Source organism: Salvia miltiorrhiza, chromosome 2 (genome assembly GCF_028751815.1).
Source record: "Salvia miltiorrhiza cultivar Shanhuang (shh) chromosome 2, IMPLAD_Smil_shh, whole genome shotgun sequence".
Taxonomy (NCBI): Eukaryota; Viridiplantae; Streptophyta; class Magnoliopsida; order Lamiales; family Lamiaceae; genus Salvia; species Salvia miltiorrhiza.
Window position 1 is genome coordinate 53,125,836 of NC_080388.1, and position 19,502 is coordinate 53,145,337.

Consider the following 19,502-nt stretch of genomic DNA (forward strand, 5'->3'; position numbering starts at 1 on the left):
TTTCCAACGACTCTATTCAAGTTCACGTCTATAAATACAATTGAAGATCAAGACACGCGTGGACTGTTGTTGTGCTTTTCATAATTCAAGCCTTTGTGGCTACCTTCAAACACTAGTTGTTGGGAACTTAATGAAATATCTTAATCCTAGTTTTGATGATACCAAAATCCCTAGGTTTTTCTTGTAATAAACTAGAACTGTTCGAACTCAAGTGTTAGAGTTCTTTTTCTAGTTTAGATACTGTTCTTAAGACTGAAGACCGGAGGACTGAAGACTGAAGACTGAACTCATAATAAATGGTAACACTGACAACGTGGACAAAGAGGTTTGTATGGCGCCAATTATTGGTCGCCTCCCACATTACTCCTTGGTTTCTTTTCTGGCTGGGGGTTCCTCATTTTGTCTCGATCATCCTAGTGCCTCTTTTCTCCAGTATGTTGAGGTCGAGCCACAGAGTTGTCCAGTTTCTGGTGTGATGCGACTGCTTGGGCTCGTTCTAAGATTTCCGAGTATGATGTGATGTTTAGAGCTGCTAAGTGCCCTCCAATCTCAGGGCGTAACCCATTCTCAAATCTCCAAGCCTTCTTTTCATCGGTGTCCACTAAGTGGGGAGCAAAATGGCCTAGTTGGGTAAATTTCCGCTCGTATTCCAAAACGGTCATGTTTCCTTGCTCCAAGTTCATGAGCTCTATCTCCTTTTGTTTGCGAAAAGCCCTTGGGAAATACTTTCCCATCACTTTCTCCTTGAACGTTCTCCAGGTGATGGCTCTCATCTGCTCTTCAGTAAGGGCAGCAGTTTTGGACTCCCACCAGTATTCTGCATCGTCTGTTAGTTGAAAGGCTGCACATGTCACTTTCAAGTCGTCCCTGCAACGCATGTAGTTGAAAATGCGTTCCATCTGGCGCATCCACTCCTTGATCCCTAAGGGTCCTTCATTCCCTCTTAGAATTGGCGGTGCCATGCTTCGAAATTGAGCTACTACTCCATTTCTACCTTCTGCTTGAGGTTGATGCGGTTGCTGAGGCAATACTCCTCTCAGTGCTTGTGCAAGCATGTGGGCCAGCGTATTAACGTCATTTCGATTTTGATTCCAATTCCCCATCGATTGAGTGGCTTCGCTATCAGATTCTTCGTCTGACGGAGGTCTCCTGTTACCCCCACATCTGGCCATAATCTAAAATAGTGCGGTATAAAATAAGAGTTTGTGTGACAAAAACAACGATAGGTACTAATTCTCATTGATACTAAGAGATTCGTCGTCCCAATTCTTGTACACTTGTTGACACCGCTATACTCATTCTATAGGTTTTGCGTGTTCTAACCATCTAAACAAGTAATCTCGAGGACATGGGGAAAAATAAATAAAACCCAACTTTATTGAGAGAAAAAAAAAACTTAAAGCATTATAAATATATTCTTTTACTTTTTACCTTACTCGGTAGCGATGCGGCGGTTGCGATGATGGTCATTTTTCTTAAAAAGATTTTATTGCATGTCTACAGAAACGTAGACCTGCTCTGATACCATACTGTGACGCCCCAATTTTCTTTAAAATAATAAAATGCACTTTGAATAAATATAATAAGATTTCAATACTTAAATAACTAAAACTCAAATCCAACTGAGAAATGTGATTAAACATCATAAACTGAGTCTTTATTCTAATTGAAAATAAAATATTATTTCTTCTTTTATCTTGACCATCATTCGCCCTGCCTCGCATCGCCCGAGCCATCTCCTGAAAATAATATTGTTTTGGGGTGAGTACGAATAAACTCAGTGGGGTGCATTTATCCATATTATAAGAATCACAACAAAATATAAGTGCAATACAAACTGTCTGCTCTTTCATATTGCCCGAAAGCAATAACTGTCTGTCTCTTAGCCGAAGGCTATATAACTTTCTATCTCATATAGCCCGTGGCTATAACTTTCTGTCTCATATAGCCCGTAGGCTATAACTTTCTGTCTCATAGCCCGGAGGCTCTGCCTGCTTCTCACACATATAAATTGAGTAAAACGTATAATAAGGATAAATGTTAAATGCAACGTTATAACCCCATCTTAACCTTTCTTGTGCAAAACTCGAAATTAAATAATCAAGTGTCGCGCGCCGTTCCTAAAATGAATTATAAATCATAATTAAAATATACTTAATCAATGAATGCATATGAAGATGAATTATAAATATATATATATACACACACAATTATATCCTAATGAAATTATACCCCTTCTAAACACGTATATAACATACATATACATAAACAAAAATGTTTCTAATATATGTATATAAACAAAACTCTTTTCCATCTATATATATATATTGCCTAAATACTAATCATGCCAAACATAGAGTTAAAATTAATAAACATGTGCATAAAGAGAAGAGTGCACATTTTCCTAGCAAAAAGTGTATATACGCATAATCTCATATTACACATATACTCCCTCCGTCCCAGCCCAATAGGCTCGTTTTCCTTTTCGGGACGTCCCAGCCCAATAGGCTCAGTCTTAAAATAGAAATAATTAGGATTGTAATTAAAATAATTAGCTACATAATTAAAGAGGATATACACCCTAATTTCATTCCCTCTCTCTCTCTCTCTGCGTCGCCCACTTTTCTTTTCTTCTTCATCTCTGCTCTCTCCCTTCTTTCATTCCATCTCTCTGCGTCTCTCACTCTCTGTTGCTCTCCGGCGAATGTCGCCGGCTCTCGCCGCCTCCGGCGCGGCGAGGCCGGCGTATCTTCTTCTCCCTCATTTCTTCTCAACCTCTTCCCCTAGATCTAAAATCAAAATCAAAATCAAAATCAACCTAGGGTTTTTGATTTGCAGATCTGAAGACGAAGTGGAAGAAGACGTGTCGGTGCTGTAGACGTGTCGGAGACCTTCGTTACCGGAGCCGGTGGTCGCAGAAGAAGACGAAGCGGCGGTGACCGGTGCGGAGGAAGAGGCGAAAATCAAAGCTCCACCTCCCCCTTCTCTCAACGACGAGCGCCGCCGCTGACTCCTTCGTTCAACGCCACGGTGCCCCCGCCCCCTCTCCTCTTCCGCTCTCTGCGGTCTTCCGGTCTTCGCCGCTCTTCCGTCACCGCCGCCCCCTCCCCCTTCTCTCTCTCTCAACAACGAGCGGCGCCACTGACTCTACAGAGCTCCGGTCACACGGAGCCCCCACCGCCGCCGTTCTCCGTCTCCACCGCCGTTCTCTCCTCTTCTCAGTTCTTGATTTAGGGTTCTTCATTTGCAGATTCGATTAATTGAAGCATTTTGATTGTTGCTGAATTTCGATTGTTGCTGATTGTTTGATTTTTGATTGTTGCTGATTGTTTTGATTTTCTCAGTTCTCTGATTGTTTTGATTTTTGATTGCTGATTGTTTCATTTTTATTCTTGCTGAATTTGCAGATTCGAAAGTTTGATTTCTCATTTTGATTTAGGGTTCTGTGAAGCATTTCTCAGTTTGATTAATTGAACAAATGTGATTAAGGAAAATAAGAGAACACTTAAAACATTAATTGGTGGTGGACCACACCATTTACCTACCAAAAAGTTACTTTCTTAATCTCCGTGCCGAAATCAACTGGGCCTATTGGCCTGGGACGGAGGGAGTACTATATAAACAAATAAATAATGATTGCAAGCTATTGCATAGACTGACAACCTTTTACAAATAGGAAGAAAAGGCATGACCTATAAACAAGAGAGTGTACTGTCTTCCTAGACGAGAACGCAAGATACAAACAAAAAGAAATAGGAAGAAAAATACAGAAACTATTTATCTTACGGAAGCAAAAGAAAAGGAAGAAGAAGTTTACCTCAGCCAGAGGAAACTCGAAAGATTTTTGAGTGTGAGGAAAAATAGGGATAAAAGAGTGGCTATTTATACTAAAGGTTGAGAGTTTATTTTTGGTAGAAGAATCAATCAAGAAGAAATCTTACCAAAATTTAGATTTAATAAGAAAGGAAAAGTCAATTAGGGTAAATCTTACTAATAATAATAATAAGGGCAAATTGCATGAAAATACCCCACTTTATACCAAAATTTGGTTTTTTGACAATCTTTTCAATTGTAGCAAAAATTTGAACTACCTTTCAATTTGTTGCAATTGACTTCCGGAGTAATTTTCCGGCCAACTTAATGCTGATGTGGATTCCCGTAAAGTTGATGTGGCACGCCTCGCCGGCTAATCAAACGACAAATTGCATGAAAATACCCCACTTTATACCAAAATCTGGTTTTTTGACAATCTTTTCAATTGTAGCAAAAATTTGAACTACCTTTCAATTTGTTGCAATTGACTTTCGGAGTAATTTTTCGGCCAACTTAATGCTGATGTGGATTCCCGTAAAGTTGATGTGGCATGCCTCGCCGGCTAATCAAACGACAACGTCTCTAATTACCTTAAACGATGTCGTTTTCCACGATTTTAAGCAAATTACAATTTCTAGTTTTATATATTTGTTGATTAGGGCTTCAAATGTCCTCATTTCTTCTCCCAAATTTTCTCATCTCAATTGAAATTCTTGTTCCATAAATTTTCTAAAGAAAAAAAAAACATATGAATTAAATAAAAGTATATTTTAAAGAGTACAAGATACTTGATGTGGGTATTTTTGTACATGATGAGAAGTAGCGCCTCTCCGGATTAGTCACACTATTTGAAGCCTGCAAGATGCACGGCTCTGGTTCTTCGCATCTGCAGAATTTTGGAGGTAAAGGGAAATTGTATGAGCTCAGTCGTCCCGTTTGAGAAGAAGAATCCACCAGTTCAAAGATTTTTGCTGCAAATGAGAATTTATGGAACAAGAATTTCAACTGAGATGAGAATATTTGGGAGAAGAAATGAGGACATTTGAAGCCCTAATCGACAAATATATAAAACTAGAAATTGTAATTTGCTTAAAATCGTGGAAAACGACATCGCTTAAGGTAATTAGAGACGTTGTCGTTTGATTAGCCGGCGAGGCGTGCCACATCAACTTTACGGGAATCCACATCAGCATTAAGTTGGCCGGAAAATTACTCTAGAAGTCAATTGCAACAAATTGAAATGTAGTTCAAATTTTTGCTACAATTAAAACGATTGTCAAAAAACCAGATTTTGGTATAAAGTGGGGTATTTTCATGTAATTTTTCGTCCGGCGAGGCATGCCACATCAACTTTACGGGAATTCACATCAGCATTAAGTTGGCCGAAAAATTACTCTGGAAGTCAATTGCAACAAATTGAAAGGTAGTTCAAATTTTTGCTACAATTGAAAAGATTGTCAAAAAATCAAATTTTGATATAAAGTGAGGTATTTTCATGCAATTTGCCCTAATAATAATAATAATAATAATAATAATAATAATAATAATAATAATAATAATAAATAAAATAATGAATTATTAGAATTTATTATAAATTAAAAATGCTCATGCTCATGCAATATCTAGGCGCGACTTATAAGACTTAAAATTTAATTAGTAAAAATAATTAAAGAAATTAAAAATTTAAAAATTTGAAGTTAAAATATTTTGGGTCACTACAATACCTCTAGATTGCTCGCAAGAGAAACGAGGTCAATCATAGAGTGATAAGTTGCCCAAGTCGTATCCACAAGGAAAGCTTAACAGGGCTAGTGATTTATGCGTTACACACAGAAAGCACATAAAAATCCTAAACATTCTATTCAAGTAGTTCAAAGTAGTGTTACTAGTGTATCAAAAACAACGAGAAATAAATTCAAGATAATAAAACAAACGGAAATTCAAGGATTAAAGATTATAGGGTGACAGATCATCTTCTTGGGAAATCAATAAACAAGTGAAGATCATGCACAATTAATAAACTCTCAAAGTTCTCCTAACGTAGGTGCTCAAACCATAGTTTTCACATTCAAGCATGAGTCTACGCTAATTAAATCATATGAATTCATCAATTATTAGACTATACGTTTTCGATTAAGTCTAATTCCAATTCAACAACGGTCAAGCAACGAGTTCTTCTCTCGATCTCACACGTTGCAAACACAATCAAGCAGTGATCAATTGCTAAATCGAATATCAAACAATTGAATCTGATAAAGTGCATCAATACATCACAAGCAAATCAATTAAACCCAATTGAATCTCCAACCCTAGATTATGGAAATTAGTTCATCATGCTGTAGAATTCAAAGTAGGAGAAAGAGTAAACCATGGAATTAAAGCAAAGAAGAAAGATAAAGAAATAATTGCGAAATTCAAAGTGCAAATCCGTTCCAATGCGTAAAGAAAGTGAAATAAAATGATAATATAAAGTTCTCCTATTGTTCTTGCTTCAAAAGAGAGAAAAGATGGAAGTTCTAAGTGAAAAAGATATATTTGAAACTCTAAAAACCGCATTTCTTATGAGAAATCCCGTCAGAAAACTGTTAAGGTCAGTCCGGTTGACTAGTGCGCTGCGGCTCACTTCATATTCTGCCCGTTTTCCTTCAAGCAGTCAACCCGGTTGACTAGTGCGCCGCGGCTCACTGCCTTCTCTTCCCAATCTTCTTCTAATCACCCCCGATTCATTGTGAGCCATGGTTAGCAAGGCTTAAACACTCTCTTTTGCATCGTTGTGCGCTTACTTCACAATCTTCAAATGCTTTAACATCGACATTCTTCATTTAACACCTAAAGCATCACAATTAACCATTAAGCTCAAATTAACACAAAATCACTACCACACTACAGAACTTTTGCAATTAAATATGAGTAGACTAATAATAAACAACGACACAAACATGATTAAACAATGGTGAAAACGTCATGCATGCCCATGATGGGTAGGTAATCGATTCTGATGAAACTATATAGGAGTATTGTTTTTTGCGTACAAGGGAAGCTTTTTTTTAGCCATGTTTTAGTAGTATTTCACACTGTATTCTACATCAATGTCGTGCAAAGGTGAAGGTCGCACGATTTTGGAGGTTATCAAAGTGGAGTAAGATTAAATGAAGTTGAATTGAAGATTGTGAAATTATAGTTAGATTTGATGAAATCAAATTGGAGATTAATTTATTGGAGTTAGAATCTAATTGAGGATTATGAAATTGGAATTAGATTACACGAAATCAAATTGAAATTATCAAATTGGAGTTAGATTTATATGAAATCTAATTGAAGATTATGAAATTTGAGTTAGATTAGATGAAATTTTTAATTGGGGATTATCAAATAGGAGTTAGATTGGATGAAATCGAATTAGAGATTATCAAACATGAAATCAAATTAATTGAGGATAATGAAATTGAAATAAGATTGAAATCGAAGTAGGATTAGTACTCAGCTATCCTTCTTTGATCAGATTGAGTTCAGAAAATAAAATCATGATTATTTTTTAGATGTTTGAATCGATTTGTTTTTTCTCCATTTTTCAATTTTTGATTTTTCATTTGGGCAATTTCTATTAATCAAACTTTTCTATTATCCTACCGCCACCACGACCATTTGCCACAATTGTCAATTTGTCACCCTCTCCAGTTCCACCACCACCCTCCAGCGCCTAGTAACCTCCTCCACCACTGATCATCCTTTTTCATTCTTCCAAATTGGACCAAACATCTCCCTAAATACACAAAATAATCAGTAAAATATTATTATTATTATTATTATTATTATTATTATTATTATTATTATTATTATTATTATTATTATTATTATTATTATTATTATTATTATTAATTAGTACCCTCATTCGTACTATGCACGGCGAAATCAAAATTAAATGACATGTTTAAATAAATAAATATTAATATGAAATATAATTAAAATATAAATAAATGTAACATATTTTTTAAAAAGTAGTATATCAATTACTCAGAAAAATTTTGAATTTAAAAACTTAATTTTTAACTAAGTATAAAACGTAATGATAATTATAGTTATTAAATAATTTTAAATTATTTCATAATAAAAATTAACATTACAAGTTATTATTCTAGAGTATTCACATAATAATAAATAAACATTTTCATACACAAACATAAATAAAAAGTTGTAAAATTTTAACAAAAGGAAAATAAAATATTTTAAATTTCATAACCTATTTGTTTTAAACTCATTTTTTTATGATTTTTATATCATATTAAAGATTTTGTCACGAACTTAAATTTAAGATACATATTGAATATTTTTTTCATAAATCAAATTTGACGATGTTTAGAAAAGAATTAAAATTATAAAAACAAAGAGAGAAAAATAGTGAAAAATTGATGGGAGAATGGAGAGAAAAACGAACTTAAATTTAATATGTATATTGAATATTTTTTTTATAAATCAAATTTGATGATGTTTAAAAAAGAAGTAAAATTATTAAAAAAGAGAGAGAGAAAAAAAATAATGAAAAAATTGATGGAAAAGTGATAAAAAATAGAGGAAAAAAACTCCTCATTTATATAACATGTAGATATAGTCATATAGATTGGGGAATAGTGAAATTAGAATTCATGGAAAGAATGCATGTTTGCGATAAACTACAAGATAATAATACGTATTTAATATGTGTGTTGGCCAAGCGATAAGGGGTTAATGTTTAAAGTCAAGGTCTTAAATTTGAGTTTCTTGTGGAGCGATCTTTAAATTTTTTTATTTCATGTTAATTTATAAAAAAAATACGTATTTAATTCGCTGTTATTTTTTCAACTCTTCACTGTGTGGACTAGAACCCAATATTGACCCAAACTCATTTAATAAAATTAATAGCAACCATATTCAAATAAACAAAAAATTATGGCACAATCTTGATTAATTTACCAAACCCTAAAAGGAAGCCCTTCATTATAGACCCAACTCCAAACTCGTACGTCCTACTTGCCCCGACCCGACTACGCGCCACGTGGACGACTCTCCGCCTTTCTTAGATATATCTCTACTAAATCAAACCATCCAAAAACATCGTAACCAAATAAATAATGATTACATTAAAATAATAACAACAATAATTATAATTCTTGTAGTATATAGTTTCATTTCCGTTGAACATTTCACACCTTCACCGGAAATTAAGGGACTGTTTGGGGGGAACCGAAGAGGATGGCTTCTTCCTGCAGCTGCAACTCTGTGAATCTCAAAGCAGCATCTTTCAATCCAAACAAGCCCTTAACTTGCCCTCCCAATCAGCTCCTCCCCACTTCGAAATCTTCGACGCTCCCTTCTCTCTCTATTCGTTTGAATCAAAATCCATCGCAAACCCGTTTCAGGAAATCGAAAGCTCTTCCCGGTTTGCTGGTAAAGATTCTTTTTATTGGTAATGAAATTCTTTTGGCTGAATTTTTAATGTCTCCAAAAATCAAAATAGGTTGTTGCTTCTGGTCAAATGGCGGAGCCTTTGAGGGTGATGATATCAGGAGCGCCTGCTTCTGGGAAAGGAACCCAATGTGAGCTTATTACAAAAAAGGTACTTCTTGTTTTAGTATTTTCTTTTTGCAGTTTGATTTTTTCTTCTTTGATTGGAGTTTTGGAATACTGTGCAACTGCATTCTGCATTTCAGTGGTTGGTAGTATATATACATAGGGGTTGGTTACGGCGAGAATTATATTTTTCGTGAGAATTTGATAATAATGTACTTTTCTGTAAAATTAATGCATTAAAAAGAAAAATGAAATTTTTTCTCCATCCACAATTCGAACCTATGTGATGCATCCATCCATCAAGATGATGCTATACAGTAGATCTTCACGATCAAAGGGCTGAGAATGGTGTTCTCATTTTAAATAAGGCTGTGTATATATGTGTGTGTGTGTGTCGTTGAGTTATTATACAAACCAGATTGATTGTATAAAATACATTCTGATGAAACACTATGAAACCTTATGAATGCTCTATGAAAATGATGGATTCAAAAAATTGAATTTTTGCTACCTATAAGATTCAAACATTGGACCACAAATTCATTTGCCAAAATGATCAATCCACCGTAGATCTTCACGATCTAAGGGCTGAAAATAGTTCTTATATTATACGATATATACTTGGACTCATTTGAACGAAGTAAGAGTTGTTTTCAGATATCATAAGAAAAGTATTATACATTTCTACGAATTTGATTAGTAAAAGCTAGTTATAACATCTTGGGCTACATACATTATCTTGAAGTTGGGATTAGGTCAAGATGAAGAACGGGTTGGAAAATCCATAGGGCTTAGTGGAGTAGAGGAATAGGAGAAGTCGGGCAGGAGAGTCGGTTTCTGAATGATATAGGGAAAAGGGGATGTTCGTGAAGGATCCAGTGAATAAACAGCAAATGATTTTTCAGCAACTATTTTTGTTGTTCACTTTTAGTTTGATTGCTCGTGATTATCGTGCACCACCATGTCAGTTATGTTTCGAGTCTCGGGCGTAGTGTGTGCCTTGTCTTATCTTCCCCTCTAGACGACCATTAGAAGACATGGCCCTCGTTGATCATCTCAATGTTGTCTGTTACAAAGGATTTCAAACATTGATAGTAGTTTTTGCATTGCCGTTTTCTCTAATTTGTTAAGCTGTGTGTGTAATTATATCTAAAACACTGTCTTCCTCAAGCTTTATGGTGAATTATGTATTGGTTGATCTAAATTTTTTCCCACTAAAAGATAAGCATTTTCGCTTTGTCCCTTTTGAAGATATAATGGTTTTTCACTTTGTTCTCATTCTAAACATATTACATCAATAACACGTTTTACTAAGTTGTTTTTAGCAATTCGCAGGTAAATTTTCTGAATACTTATGTGCTGCAGTATAATTAATTGGAGCATGCTAGGGTAATAAGTCATTGTATGTTTAGCCCATGACATAAATTAATTCATAAATATTAGCATTCTACTAGAGAATTAATACTTACTTACTCGTTTATTTTTTATGCTTTGCAGTATGATTTGGTGCACATTGCAGCAGGAGATCTTCTCCGGGCCGAAGTTGCTGCAGAGACTGAAAATGGGAAGCGTGCTAAGGAATTCATGGAAATGGGGAAGCTTGTTCCCGACGAAATAGTTGTCATGGTAGCCATGTTTATATGTTGTTCATTTTCCCACTGACGGTTTTTAAAGAATACGAAATTTAGAGGATACGAAAAGAGAGAATCAAAGAAACCTATGTGATCACACAAGTACAAACGAACTCATCTTCCTTGCTGGTTGCAGATGGTTAAAGAGCGGTTGTCACGGCAAGATTCTCAGGAGAACGGCTGGCTTCTCGACGGATATCCTAGGAGCAAATCCCAAGCTACCGCTCTCAAGGAATTCGGGTTCAATCCTGATATCTTCATTCTTCTCGAAGTGAGGTTCTGCTGCTGTGCTCTTTTCGCTTATTTATAGTGTTTGCTTCACTTTCTCATGCTGTGTCGAAATTCTTTATTCCTTCAATAGCTAAGTCTCGTATTGGGTATTATTTCTTCGATGTTACTTAAATTTTATTGTGAAACAAATGCCGCGTTAACAGGTCCCTGAAGAGATCCTCGTTGAGAGAGTTGTTGGACGCAGACTAGATCCGGTTACTGGGAAGATATACCATCTTACATATTCTCCCCCAGAAACCGAAGAAATCGCTGCAAGACTTACTCAACGCTTTGACGACACTGAAGAAAAGGTGTGCACACTTTATTTCTGTCAGCTTACTTTGTATTCACGGCTTTGTCTTCGTATTCACGATGCTATTCCGCTTTCAGGTTAAACTGCGTTTGCTCACTCACAACAGTAACGTGGAGTCTGTGCTTTCGTTATACAATGACCGAATAGTCAAAGTATGATATGATAATTTCTCTCGAACTTCTTTATCTTCCTACAATAAAGGATCAGCTAGAATTATTAGTGCTCGTTGTTGAGTTTCTCCGCTTGCTTGAGTGACCATAGCATTAGTCGGGAACTTTATTTCCGCCCCATTAAATGCAGGTAGACGGAACTCTTCCCAAAGAGGAGGTGTTTTCACAAATTGACGGCGTATTGACAGAGCTTCTCACAAAAAAGGAAGCTGCCTTGGCTGCATAAAACCGGCTCAACTCGGAAAATGGAGTGAGATTCGTTGCAAACGAGAGGTACATATATAGAGAGAAAGAAATCACATTTATAGCTATTGCCTTGATGAAAAAATTATCATATTTCATTCATTGCTCAGGGATGATCGGGAAAGAATAAAGAACATCGTCTCTTTCTATACCGATATACCAATTTTTCTTCAATGCATCCATGTGCATAGATGAAGCTATTTGAATTAGTGCCGTTGCTGCATTTTCTTTCGGGCTCGTGCTTTTAATTATTGACCTTTTTTAATCTATCGATGCTATGCAAGAAAAAGAAGTCGATGATACGTTCTTGACATTGGGAGGACTTGTTCAATGATACGTTCTAGTATGTTCTTGAATTTGAATTTGCATAGGCCATGTTAGTACATAGTTGACATATTCTCTTGCAGCTGTATTTCTCTTCTATCTTTTTATGTCTTCATTATTACTCCATTTGACTGGATTTTTTTTTTCTACAAAGGAAATGAGCATTGGTCCTATTTTTGAATATTTGATGTCTTAATAGTATTAGTTGATAATTCAAATCAATCATAGGGTTTTGTTGGTCAAGAATGTGACCTTCCACTTTTGAGTTTGTTGTGTTTATGTGATTTTTAAGTTTGCAGACTTGCGTTTGACTTTCTGCAGTTGCCAAGAGTAGCGCTAAGAGTGTAATGGAATTGAATCGAGTTGAAACTTTGATTTGTAATTATTATCTTGAATTTCAACGTTTGTTTTTTTTTTATCACAAAACAAAACCTATCCGATCTATAAAACAATACAATTTGGTACTCGATGTTTTTAATATTTTTAAAAACTCATCATTGAAATATGAAAACTGAAAAGAGCATAATATTGATGTATTACTCCATTTCAAAAGTGAAGTTGAAAAAACTCTTTCCACCTCAACAGTGAAACGATGTCGTTTTATGTTAGGTGCAAATGGCAAACTTCTACAAAATCGACACATTGCATTAAAATCTCTTATGGTTCAAAAAGTGTGGCGATCTGTTTTATCGGGTTCTACAATATATATATACCAATTTTTGTATGAATTTGATTCAAATTCAGATTTACATAAAAAAAATATTTCACAAAAAAATTACTCTGATGAGACACTGGTTGATCTAGACAACACTTGTGGCGCCAAACAAGCCTCCAATGCTCGTTCTAAGCTATTTACAACTTCGCTCATCGTTGGCCTATCACTACCCTCCGGCATGACGCAGTCAGCGGCCAAGTACCCAACATACATCACCGCCTCGATCTCAAATGGAGTTGGAGGTGCCACCCTCCGGTCCAAGACTCTATGGATGTCGTCTTGGATTATGTAAGGGACCACATAGTCCACCACATTCCTGGGCTCACCTAACTCGTTTTTGTGGATCGCCTTGCAACCGGAGATCAACTCCAATAACACGACCCCAAAACTGTAGACGTCGCTTTTGGTTGTCAGAAGTTGAAGCCTGTAGTATTCGGGGTCCATGTACCCCATGGTCCCCGCGGCCCGTAGGGACAAGTGGGACTCGTCGCCCTCTGGGCCCCACAATGAGAGGCCAAAGTCGGACACCTTGGCGTTCCCCATGGCATCAAGCAATATGTTGGATGGCTTGATGTCTCGATGGATGATACGTGGCACAGCGTACTCGTGCAAGTACTCGATCCCTCGGGCTGCGTCAAGGGCCACCTTGATTCGTCGGGGCCACGACACGAGTAGGGAACTCTCGAGTCTGTGAAGATGGTCAGCTAGGGTTCCGTTGTCCACGTACTCGTAGACAAGCGCTAGCTCGTTTGATTCCTCACAATATCCTAACAATCTCACGAGGTTCTTGTGGTTGAGGCGGGACAAAAATTCGAGCTCATTCACAAACGCAATATCCCTATCCTCTTGTCCCCGCTTGCCGGCTATTGCATAGGAGGAAGAGGTCGAGGACTCGGCTCTCTTGACCGCCACTTGGCGGCCATCCTCCAATGTGGCACGATAGACCGATCCGAAGCTACCGCTGCCGATCCTAAGCTCCTCAGAGAAATTATCAGTTGCCATGAGCAACACTTGAAAAGAGAACTCCTCCAAATGGCCTCCATTCCCCATGCTAATCAAGTGGCTAAGCTTCTTCTCCAAAGCTGGACGCGGGCCCGACAGAGGTGGGTCGGCCGTGCCCTCGCCCTCGCCTTCTTCCAGGCGGCCAGAGTCGTGAATCCGGCTGCCCCTAATCTTGATATACCTCGAAAATAAAAACACACACAAGACCACCAATGATGACAAAGTCCCGAAACACCCAACCACCATAAAAGCCACCATTTTACTATTCCACTTCTTGCCACCACTAGATGGCGGCAGCAACGGCGGCAACAGTGGACCACAAGGCTGACACATGACCAGCCCTCGATCGCCGCAATACTCGCCATAATTGGGCCAACAATCACAACCACACTCCTCCCTAGGCCTACAAGGCAATGGCACAACACCATCAAACACAAATGAATCCGAATCCAAGACCTCATCACCCCAACACAACAAACTATAGTTAGAGTTGTCAACACCACAAAATCTCTTTCTCTTGCCTTGAATGGACACAAACGACACATTCCTCAAAGATGGAGGCAAACTAAAGCCCTCCTCCCCCCAACAAACAACCCTTTCATCTGTCCTTATCGCGCAGACACGATCCTCCCCGACCGCCACCGATTTGAATTCGCCCTCAGGTGCCTCTCCCGCCAAATTTCCACCCCAACATTCCAAGCTCCCATTCTCCCTAACTCCGCAGGCGCGGTGGAATCCGGCAGCGACCACATTGAAACGGCCGACAGGCACATCATCGGCCACATTGCGATCACTACCGGAACACGCGACCTCGCCGGATGCCGACAAGCCACACATGAAATCCTCCCCCACCGCGAGACTCGAAGCAAAGGCTCCTCCGTCGCCGGCAGCGCTGCCTATCGGCCAGCACTCCACGGCGGAGTCGCGGCCGCGGACGCCGCAAAAGCGGGAGTTTGCGGAGCTCAAATCGGTTAAAACCGAGCCGTTGTAAACTCGCTTGCGATTCCCGGGATTGGTAGCGTCCGAGAATCTCCAGCAGAAGATGAGTGATCTGTTGGTGGAGTGGGAGGAGCTGAGGGCGCAGAGGAAGCCGTCTCCGGCGGCGATGGCGGAGAGCGACGGCGGCGCGGGGGTGAGGTTGATTTGAGCTCTTTGGGGGAAAAGGGTGCAGCTGAGGGCAAAGGATGAGTCTTGGGATTTGACGAGCGCGCAGATTAGAGTTTGGTCATTGGTTTCGGATATGGCGAAGGGAGAGAGGGAATGGGAGAAGGGGAGGAGGGAGATGAGGAGGAGGCAGAGAAGGGGAACGTTCATGGCCATTGGAAAGGGCTGCAAGAAGGTTTTCTCATGGTGGTGGTGGTGAACGATGAGAGAGAGAGAGAAATGAAGATTCTTTATTATATTAACAAAGGTTTGTTTTTGGGGGGAGTTTTAAGGAGTTGGGAGGCGAGGAGGGAAGGGAATTTACGCGGTTTAGAGAGAGAGAGAGTGAGGACCAAGACCGAGTCTGAAACTGAGTGATTTGAAGAGAGAGAGAGAGCGCGTCGCGTAGTCAAAGAAAACGAGCCTCCTTTGCCAAAGAAGAAACGGTGACGTATTTTGGAAAAGAGAGATGAGCAATTTTGGAATGGACTAAACCAACGTTTCTTCAGGTCAACATCATTTCAATGCATTATCACAAAAAATTATGTACCCTAATTTTAGATTCATTAACTTTAAGTAGTAATTCATTATTGATTAAAAATTGAAAAATAAATCCTATGCAAAAATCATTGTAAATCATATTGAATGACCGAATTCTAATTAATCATTCTCACTTCAAATTAATATTAATTCAATTATTATACTTATAAATATAATAAAAAATTAATTTTAATTGAATATATTTGAATTGATATTGAAAAAATAAAAAAGAATTCACAATTATAAAATTTGATATTATGAAAAACAAAAACAAAAAAATAAGTTTAAAAAATTAAAAATAAAATACTAATAAAAAAATTAAAAATATATTTATTCAAAAAAGATGAGAGAGGATAGAGAAATTTATAAAATATTAATATTTAAACAAATTTAACTTTTACATTTTAAATCAAATATTTTCATAAAATATATCATATTAAAGCTCTTATCGTGATCTTTAATTTGATATGCATATTAAATATTTTATAATTAATCGAATTTCACAATTTTGGAAAGAAGTGTAACAACAAATTAGAAGTTAAAGAAAATAAAAATAAAAAGAAAAATATATAATTTAAACATAAACCTTCAATTTTATTATAACTACAAATTTGCCACTCAATTTTGATATTTATTTCAAATTAGAAACTCTCTTTTTAATATAGTATAGATAGTGTAAGGTGTGTGGACTCATATTTAATAGTACAAAATGATTTCTCAAAAATTATATATATATAGGGTCAGCTTCAATCGAGACCACTTCCCTATATAGAGAATAGAGACCAAATCAGAGTCATTGATCTTACCAAAATCAATGAATCAGATTAATCCGAATTCTTCAAGTTTAGAAAATCCTGTAAATTCCTCATTTTCCAATTCTGGGAACCAACGAATATTATTATGAACTTACGAACATACTACCGTTCGTCGATGTGTTCGTATAAAAAACAAATAAACATATTAATGTTCGTCGATATGTTCGTGTAAAAACAAATGAACATACAAATAAATATACTTATGATCGTCGATATGTTCGTATAAAAATAAATGAACATACAAATAAACATACTTATGTTCGTAAGTTCATAATAATGTTCGTTGGTTCTCAGAATTGGAAAATGAGAAATTTAAGGGATTTCCTAAACTTGAAGAATTCGAATGAATCTGATTCATTGATTTTGGTGAGATCAATGGCTCTGATTTGATCTTCATTTTCTATATAGGAGAGTGGTCTCCATTGATTTTCCATATATATATATATATATATATATATATATATATATATATATATATATATATGTCAAATCAAATGGATCATTTCAAAACCAAAAAAGCTATATAAGATGATGAGATTATAACGTAAGGTGTGTGAACTCATATTTAATAGTGTAAAATGATTTCTCAAAAAAAATTATGTCAAATCAAATGGAACAATTGAAAAAAACTCAAGCAAATTAAATGGGAAGGAGTGAATATTTTAAAGAAACAATAGGGCCGGATAGCCCTATTGAGCATACAAAATCAATATTTAGCCGTCAATTAAAAAAAGACAATTTTGGCCATTAATTAGGCAATATACCTAATTTGCCCTTTTACCCATCGCACTGCATAATCTACAACCGCAGCGGCATCGACAGTCGTTCGCCCCAGCAATCGCTCTGGCGCTCCTCGATTTACTCCACCGTAGCTTCGCGGACGCGGACGGAGGGCTCTCGCATCGAGCGGCCGCGGCTGCTGGCGCGGCGGAGAAAGAGAGCGGCACCGTGGAGGCCGAGGAAGTGGGAGCGATTGTTGGGGCTCTGGTCGCCAAGCAAAAGCGTAGTGTTGACGGCGATTGTCGCCGTAGGCGACGACGGGCTGTCGTTGTTTGACGACATCGTTTCGGTCGAGGGAATTTCGAGTTTTTGATTTTTTCTAATTTTTGGGTGTGTCAGTGATGATTGCTGTTGCTGTTGTTTATGTATTTGTGATGCACGTATGACGTATGGCACTTATGGCACTAATAGTGCCATAAGTGCCAAAAGGGCCATTTTAAACACTTCCCCCTAGGGTTTAGATATTTCATTTAGAGTTAAGATTATCCATTTAGGGTTTAGATGCTCCATTTAGGATTTAGATGATGCTGTTGTTTCTGTATTTGTGCTGCACGTATGACACTTATGGTACTATTAGTGCCATAAGTGCCAAAATGATCATTTTACTTAGTTTTATTTTGGATTTCCGTTGACACTTATGGCACTAATATAGTGCCATAAGTGCCAAGATTTTACTTGGTTTTATTTTGGATTTTCCTTGGCACTTATGACACTAAATAGTGTCATAAGTGCTAGAAGGACCATTTTACTTGGTTATTTATTTGGTTTTATTTTGGATTTTCGTTGGCACTTAGAGCATCCACAATGCTTGTTGCTTAGAGGGGTGTCTTAGGAGTGAGCCCCACCTAAGACACACCCCTCTCCAATGCATTGTGTCTTAGGTGGGTGCTTAAATCCCCATTTCCACAAAATTCACATTTCTACACTTTTATTTTTAAATTCCAAATTTCATTAAAATTTAAATTAAACAATGCAATAAAAATAAAAATTACATAATTTAAATATTAAAAAAATTACATAATTTAAATAATTAAGATTTTAAAAGAAAAAAAAAACAAAACAAAACAAAATTCCCCACCCCCACCGACTCCCCTTTTCTTCTTCTCTTTCCCCACCAACTCCCTTCCTTCCCCCTTCCCCTCCACCCCTATCTGCGTCTCTTTTCCAGCAAAACATTCAGCAAAAATTCACTCCAAGTCTTTCCTTCGCCAAAATTCCCAGGTTTTGTACTTTTTTTTAATCAAACCGTGCGCGTGTAGCGCACGATTTCGCCGAATTCCACCAACGCCCCGTGTCTAGGCTTCGCCTCGGCCTCGGAACTGGCCGGGTCTCCAGCGCGGGCGGCACTCCAGCGCACCGGATCGACGCAAGCTTCGCCTCAAGCGCTGTGGATGCTCTTATGGCACAACTAGTGCCAAAAGTGCTAACGAAAATTCCAAATAAAACAAAGTAAAATCTTGGCACTAATAGTGTCATAAGTGCCTAACCCGACCCGGCACGTGACCCGCGTACCTGATCCTACCCGGTCCGCCTCATTAATGGTAAAAACGTCTGAAATCAATAAAAATGGCCAAATTTTATATTTTTTCAATGAGTGATCATAAATTGTGTTTTATGTTTCATTTTGGCTACTTCAAAATTTTACACTATTTTAAAACTAGACTAAACATGAGAAATTAAAATTGAAGAAAAAAAACTATAAAAATAAAATAAACTAGGACTCCAAACATCAAATTGATGTCGGAATCAGAAATTGGTTTAGATGTTGAGTTAACTAGATTCCAGTCGTGGTCTAATTCTAGCAATTGATGATTGGTCAATCGAAATTAACATTATAATAAAATTTAAAAAAAAAAGATAAATTTTCAGTGATTTTTTTAGAATTATTAACAAAATAAATAATATAAGTATTAATGTGTAGTAATTTCACATACATTGTTCTACAATAATAAAAAAGTTGGAATGCTTTGAGTATAAAATGATATCTCCTCATCTTTGTTCTCGTATGTGTTCACTGTTCTGCCAACATGGTAGAGATCCCAGCGACATTTTCATAAACGTGAATTAAATATTTGAAATCGTCAAAGATCATGTTAAAAGTCTATTCAGTCTTATTCAACTATAATTTGGGATACATACATTAATTTTATTAAGTAATTAAATCCCCTTGTCTTATACTACTACTACTACTGTTCA

The 19,502-nt window shown here is 37.0% G+C and overlaps 2 protein-coding genes across 3 annotated transcripts; one reads left to right on the forward strand and one right to left on the reverse strand.

Annotated features, from left to right (window-relative positions):
- Positions 1 to 8,917: 8,917 nt before the first annotated feature.
- LOC131010186 (adenylate kinase, chloroplastic) lies at positions 8,918 to 12,494 on the forward strand. 2 transcript variants are annotated; one of them, XM_057937611.1, is made up of 8 exons: positions 8,918 to 9,237; positions 9,308 to 9,406; positions 10,858 to 10,986; positions 11,128 to 11,262; positions 11,426 to 11,572; positions 11,652 to 11,726; positions 11,875 to 12,017; positions 12,098 to 12,494. In XM_057937611.1, exons 1-7 carry the CDS (start codon positions 9,043 to 9,045, stop codon positions 11,968 to 11,970), a joined length of 876 nt encoding a protein of 291 aa, XP_057793594.1. In that variant the 5' UTR covers positions 8,918 to 9,042; the 3' UTR covers positions 11,971 to 12,017; positions 12,098 to 12,494. The 2 variants fall into 2 exon arrangements, with proteins under 2 accessions (XP_057793594.1, XP_057793595.1); XM_057937612.1 differs by having other exon boundaries at positions 8,949 to 9,237; positions 11,875 to 12,494.
- Positions 12,495 to 13,019: 525 nt separating this feature from the next.
- On the reverse strand, positions 13,020 to 15,547 carry LOC131010181 (serine/threonine-protein kinase-like protein CCR4). Its single transcript, XM_057937605.1, has one exon. It carries the CDS (start codon positions 15,346 to 15,348, stop codon positions 13,087 to 13,089), a length of 2,262 nt encoding a protein of 753 aa, XP_057793588.1. The 5' UTR covers positions 15,349 to 15,547; the 3' UTR covers positions 13,020 to 13,086.
- Positions 15,548 to 19,502: the final 3,955 nt, after the last annotated feature.